Below are 6,480 nucleotides of genomic sequence, written 5' to 3'. Positions count from 1 at the left end.
CATACCATGCAATGGGTAATTGTGCTGCAGAGAAAATAGCTGCACTATTTAATAGCAGAGACATGTAAATACTTTGCATTACATTTTGAATCCACTACCTTAAACGAGCTCCAATTTACAGACAGAAATGTCAAAAATGTTACAACTATCCCCGGTCTCCCCTATATATTTATTGAGTTGCATTAGATTTCATAGCATTTCTGTCTAAACATTAAGCAGACAGATAAACCTGATTACAAAATATGACAAAATCTGTAAATAAAACATTCACTCCACTGTTTTCAGCTTTCTTCAGAGTTTTCAAAAGTATTTGCAACTTAAAAGGGGAAAAAGCAAGATATTATGTTCACATAATCATTCAATTTGCTGCTCTGGTAAATGAATAGTTAGGCACACAGGCGACACTGCAGCACACCTGATATGACATGCATTGCACTCTTTCCTATTGTAAGCCATGATCCCCACAGCTTTAGTGATGGGCCCACTGGCTCTTTCTTACCTAACCACACCTAGCCACTAACACTGCTGGTGCCATTTTCCCCTAAATGATAAAAATGCTATCTTTTGTAATTGCTGACTTGAGCCAGGCCCTGTGGGTTGGCTATGTATATTTTTTCCTTTGCTTCAGATAAAAAAAACCAAACCACTGGCTAACTGAGCAATTAGCATATATCGGCTCAATGCTAGCATTTTGTGGATAAAAAGGAAAAATCTGTAAGAGAAACAAAATGTCATCAATATTGTTTAATTTCAATGTGACCATATAAACAGCGCTATAAGATAAAATTAGGACTTTGTCTAGAGGCATAAAAACTTAACTTTGATTTGGGACTGTAACACAAGCATTTTGAATTAGAACCTTTTTCAGAAGAACAACATGAAGTGGAATGTATAAAAACAAGTAAAAAGTAACAAATTATGAACAACATCACCATGTGGTGATGGAAAACAGGAATAAAAACATACAATTTAAATGAGTTGCCATAATAACTGCTTGTTTTTTGAAACGATTCTGATTACATAACAATTACAGTAGGGTAAATAGCACAATAATGAATTAAAAGCCATATGGCATGATTTGCCAATCCTGAAGGTGAATCCACTTCGAGAAAACCTAGAGTCCCAGATCTTCTTTCTTTATGCCGCAACCCAACAGGACATTTCCAGATTCCACACACTCTGACACACATGGCGCTAAAATGTAAACGTAAGTTATTATATGAATAAGGAGAGGGCTGATTTTTTTTTTGTGGTTTCAAACAGTGTTTAAAAGAATACTTGATTTGATATTATCATTGTTTCTACCATTTTGAGCATGGATCCATGAGGCAGCCTTCATAGCCAGAAACTCCCACTCATCCTTTGCATCCACCTTGAAAGCATGAAGCCAGACCAGAGCCAGAATGGTGGCCCACACTTCACTGTTGGCCTAATTCATCAAATGAACACATGAAAATCATGATCTCACTTTCTACAGCTTTGCTAACATAAAGTAAAATAAGGCACTGAAATGTGTTCAGTAGAAGTTCTGACTGATGAGAAAACACTTTCTGCAGTGCAGCTCCGTGGATAGTTAGGAGTCATTACAACCAATATTTTATCCTCTAATATATACAGATTTGTTTTCATGCAGAAAGGCAGGGGCTACATTTAGTTTACTTTTGTTATATTGTACTCCCATGTTTTTAATTGCGTCCTATGTTTTTTTGATCAAATTATCCAATCAATTTTGTTTTAAATCTCATATTATCATTTTGTGTTATTACGTAAATTGACAGCCAGTGTTAACTTTGAGAGAAAATGTTGATTTAGTTTTAGTCAGTCGTTTTACTAAACATTTATTTTTATTTATAATTTAGCCGTCTAAATTCAGATGTGGTCAGCTAAATATTATAAGATTATAGTAGATGTAGTTTATTCAGCTGATTAAAATCTAACGTAAAGTGTAAAGCTTTGATGTGTTTTTGCTGGTAAGAGATGCTCCAAATGGTTTACAAAGTATCTTATTTTCTTTGATATCACATGCAAAATCTGTCCAGGTCTTCTTTTCCTTCCGAGTTTTTAACTTTTATCATGTTTTGATGATAAACAGGGAGCATGGGAGTTTCCCCCTGCTTGTCGGTGGCAGATCAAATTGTGGGTGTCTAACTAATCTAACAAGGAGATTCCTTCTGATTTCATCACTTCCAAATTCGCCTCACCTTCCTACACAACTTAATAAGTTCTGATTGGATCTCTTCTCTCTAGAAAATCTCGTTTTTATTCATCAGTGAAACTGTCAATACATTTCAAGTTTTTGTCTTCCTACGTTCATTTTTATTGTGTTCTGTTTTTCCCTCAAAAAGGTATTGATGAAAATTATGACAAAAATGATTAGTCAGCAAAATTCGGCCCACCGTTCTGGGTTTGATCTTTTCCACCTGCTCACTGGTCTTTCCCAGTGCAGTAGCCAGATCTGGATCAAGCAGCCAGGAACCAGACGCCTTCTGGAGGGAGACTAAGTGCATGAAAGGGTCTCTGGGTGGTTGCTTGAGCAACGCAACTGGAAAATCAAAGATTAAACAAAAACCAGACCTCAATATGGTGATAGATAAGAAAACACAATTCTACATGACAGAGGAAAGCAAAAATGTAACAAACAGTGTACATAGGGCTTCCACACAGCAAATTAAGGGTTTTAAACAGAAACTGAAGAAAGACTAAAACTGGAAAGAAAAAAAAGATAGCTTTATTTTTTTCAATGTGTATACCACAAATAGGTTGATATTATTAATGTTTTTATCAAACAATAGCTTCTGAATGTAAACAGCAAATAGATTTGAGATGACGCACACACATACTGAGGATCATATAATTTCCTCTGTGGGTATTATATGAGCCATATTTATAGAACAAATATTTTTTGGAGCTTACAGTCAGCTTTTTTCGTACCCAACATAGATTTTACTGTAAGGTAGGCATTCATCACCATGATGTTTACATAAAAACAGTATATTTAAAATATTATATTTGAATTTGTTCAAATATTGTTTAAAAGTTGGGTCAAGACATTTGCTGAAGAATTTGTCATTAATTGGACTTAAAGGGACTTTCATAGTTTTTACTCTTTTCTACAGAAAAAACTGAAAAGTTCCAAACTATAAAGTGACACATTAACACCTCCTACGGCCCACGTGTACACATATGATCTAAATCCTCTCTAAATCCCACAAAGACATGGCAGCTGGAAATACAAACCACATATAGAGAGACTTGTAAAGAAACTGAGACTTAAACTTCGTTTTTTCTTCCGTAATAAACAGTGCTTTTCTTTTACAGTAAAAAAACGTCTTGTCACTGCAACCTTTTTATCTGTGTTAGATTATGGTGACATTCTGTATATGAACGCTTCTTCTTCATGTCTTCTAATGTTGGACACGATGTATCATGCTTCCTTGAGGTTTATTACCAACTGTAGATATCTGACCCATCACTGTGACTTGTACTTAAGAGTAAAATGGCCTTCTTTGGCCATTAGAAGACAGGGGCATTGGTACACTTTTATTTATAAAGCTATGCTAGGATTGCTGCCTCATTATATTTGTACTTTGGTCACAAGGACAAATAGTGGTTCTTACTCCTTGCGTTCAAATGATCAGCTGCTGCTGTCTGTTCCTCTTGTCTGCACCGAGTTCGGTAAAAAAGCCTTTGTCCACCGTGCGCCTTTTTCGCATAACCTGTTACAGAAAGACTGGAAATTGACTGAACTGTTGTCTTTAAATGTTTTTAAATCTAAACTCAAAGGCCTACAGACTGCCTCAATAATGTGTAATTGTTTTGTGTAATTTTTTAACTTTGTTTGTTCGTATGTATTTGTTTGGAAATGTGCTGCCTCTTGGCCAGGACTCCCTTGAAAAAGAGGTTTTTGATCTCAACGGGACATTCCTGGTTAAATAAAATAAAAATACAAGTTTCAGATTTGAAATCACAGTTTTAACACAATCTTAAATTTGACATAACAATTTAACATTTAAAATATGACTAAATAAGAAAATGAAGATGAACTCTGTATTAAAATGTAGATAAAAATGAGACATTTCAAATCCTTTAACTTGTTTTGACCAGTTACCCATCCCACATTTCATTTTAGAACTTTAGATAGCTTGTCTTAAACTTCCATTCAGCTTGTACTTACAGTCTTGCAGGGAACGATTTCAGGTTTTTATTAAGAAATAAAAACAATTACTGGATTGTGATTTTACTGCGCAGATGTGTGGTGTTCTGTCATTCACTCTTTACTTACCCCCACACCGCAGATTACCTTCTTTCTTTCCATCTACCATGAAATCAAGATGAAAAACATGGAATCAGCAATTTCATAATAGTAAATGAAAAAGAACAAATAAAGTACAGACATTATAAACAGCCCAATACAATGACTATGATAGCAAATACTGCTGATGCTGTCCATAGAGCATTTCATATTTAAAATTTTCAAGTTAAACAGAGTAAAACAGAAAACATTTATTTTTAGAAATGCACTGATGTGCAGATGTGTGTTACACTGACATTCAGCTTTTACTTACACGTATCTGGTATTGAACACATTTCCATGGGGGAGCCAACTAGGATGTTAAAAAATGAGATTAAAATCTTTTATAAGAATTTTTCAAAGGGCGTTTTTCATGTCATTTATTTAAACACTGATTAAATGTATGGGATCTTCATGTGGTCTGTCCGGATGCTTGCTCACCTACCCCCATGGTCCCTGCAGTATTTACAAAGCTTGATCACCATGCTTGATTTGTCAGATTGTTTAATTATTCATTGTTCTTCTGTGTTTAGTTTCTTCCTATCAGTATTTTTGATTCTTTGTAACAAACCCTTTGAAGAAAACAAGCCACATTTTGCTTTAACTGGCATGTTTTTGGATTCTGACTTCAGGAACCTCTAAACTGGTTCTAATGTTCTGCTCTAAGTTATCATTGAAGTACTTTTATTCATGTTCATCCGCCTTTGTCTTCAGGTTGTGTGTGACAATTAGTTTTTGCTTTCGTAGTAACAAATGTATAATTCCTCTAATACTCTTCATACTCAAAACTAAAATCTTCTGATTGCTATTTTTTAAAAATACGGGGATACTGCCGTGTCTCTCTGCTCTTAACATTATCACTGCCCTGCTTTCATTCACTCAGCTGCAGGTATACATGTGTTAAATCTCAGGGATGCAGCAAACGTCCATGCACACACGTACCTTCCAATGCCAATAACTCTGCTTTGTACTTACTCATTCTAGGATGACCAAGCAATACTGATCCAAATCTTTGTGTCACTTTAAGATAAAAAAAAAAAGAAGAAAAAAAAAGAGTGAGGGTATGAGGTCCGGATTGGACAGGAAGAAATGCAAAAATTGTTTGTTGTACTTTCATTCAGGTTTTTACTTCTTGCTAGTTTCTGATCTTTGGAGATCACTTTGGAAAACAAGCAACTACTACCTAACTGCTTTGTTTTTAAGTTAAGTTTTTTAGGATTTAGAATTAACTCTATTATTCTGCAATTAAAGCAGTCATTACATTCACCTCATTGAAGTTCAGCTATCTTTATCTTCAGAGCTGTGGCTCACAGAGTTTTAGTTTGGGGATTTAAAATAAACTCACTGGGCGTCGGAATATTTCTGCGCACAAGAGGTCCTTGGATCACCCTGCTGTTGTCTTTGTTGACAGCAATGAAGGCAGTGAAAGAACTGCTCACTCCTGATTGGACACTGAGCCGCACCAACTTTTTCTTCACTTCTCCATCTTGCTGTCCTCTACTCTCTCTCTCCTCCAACTCCAGTGAGCGAATCAGAGTACGAGCACCCAACCTGTGGACTGTTAATCTGCAGACATGACACAAAAAAAACATCTTCTGTTCTAATGTCTATCATTTTACTAGATTAACTTATCAGTAACTTTGTCTATACCACTGCATCCTCTTCAGGGTCCTACAGAGGTGAAGTTTAATCCACCACTTTGGTAAAGAATCACAATGATAACATACCAAGTTTATCTGAAGACAGTAGAGTGATCCAATATATTCAAGGATACAAACATACATACATTGAAATGCATGCATGCATTCATGAACTTTGGTTAATCAAGTTTAGTTCTTAAACATTATAAAGTGTTTACTGTATAGTGTAGAAATTGTTTAATGTATAATGTTACCATTTTTATTATAATGAAATGACGTGTCCCCATTCTTATGTTTACTTTTTAGACACTCATCATCAAGCTCAGCAATAATAAGGTTCTAGATGTTAGAGTTAAATTACCCTTTAAATTTTTGGTTAAAACAGCTTCATTTATTCCTGTGTTTTCTGAATCATGAAATTTGAACTACAGGAAATGAAGCCAGTTGGTTTTGGGCAGATAATGGCTGCAACCATAGCTGGACTGGCCATCGGGCATACCGGGCATTTGCCCGGTGGGCCGCTGGCGATTTTTTGTTTTTATGGGCCCA

The 6,480-nt window shown here is 35.5% G+C and overlaps 1 protein-coding gene across 1 annotated transcript in view; it reads right to left on the bottom strand.

Moving 5' to 3' along the window:
- Positions 1–729: 729 nt before the first annotated feature.
- LOC102303551 (von Willebrand factor A domain-containing protein 5A) overlaps positions 730–6,480 on the bottom strand; it is a 30,764-nt gene continuing 25,013 nt past the window's right edge. Inside the window, exons 9-16 of the mRNA XM_042216396.1 lie at positions 5,637–5,857; positions 5,267–5,311; positions 4,566–4,604; positions 4,283–4,315; positions 3,618–3,716; positions 2,397–2,542; positions 1,306–1,429; positions 730–1,194 (exon numbers count right to left, since the gene is read on the bottom strand). Of these exons, the coding sequence (XP_042072330.1) occupies positions 1,115–1,194; positions 1,306–1,429; positions 2,397–2,542; positions 3,618–3,716; positions 4,283–4,315; positions 4,566–4,604; positions 5,267–5,311; positions 5,637–5,857 (787 nt within the window). The 3' untranslated portion in view covers positions 730–1,114. The remainder of the gene's footprint in view (positions 1,195–1,305; positions 1,430–2,396; positions 2,543–3,617; positions 3,717–4,282; positions 4,316–4,565; positions 4,605–5,266; positions 5,312–5,636; positions 5,858–6,480) is intronic.

This window comes from Haplochromis burtoni, unplaced genomic scaffold (assembly GCF_018398535.1).
Source record: "Haplochromis burtoni strain Fernald_Lab_line unplaced genomic scaffold, NCSU_Asbu1 Contig_1036, whole genome shotgun sequence".
NCBI classification, from domain to species: domain Eukaryota; kingdom Metazoa; phylum Chordata; class Actinopteri; order Cichliformes; family Cichlidae; genus Haplochromis; species Haplochromis burtoni.
The sequence above is the reverse complement of the archived record's forward strand: the minus strand, read 5'-3'. Positions and strand labels throughout refer to the sequence as shown.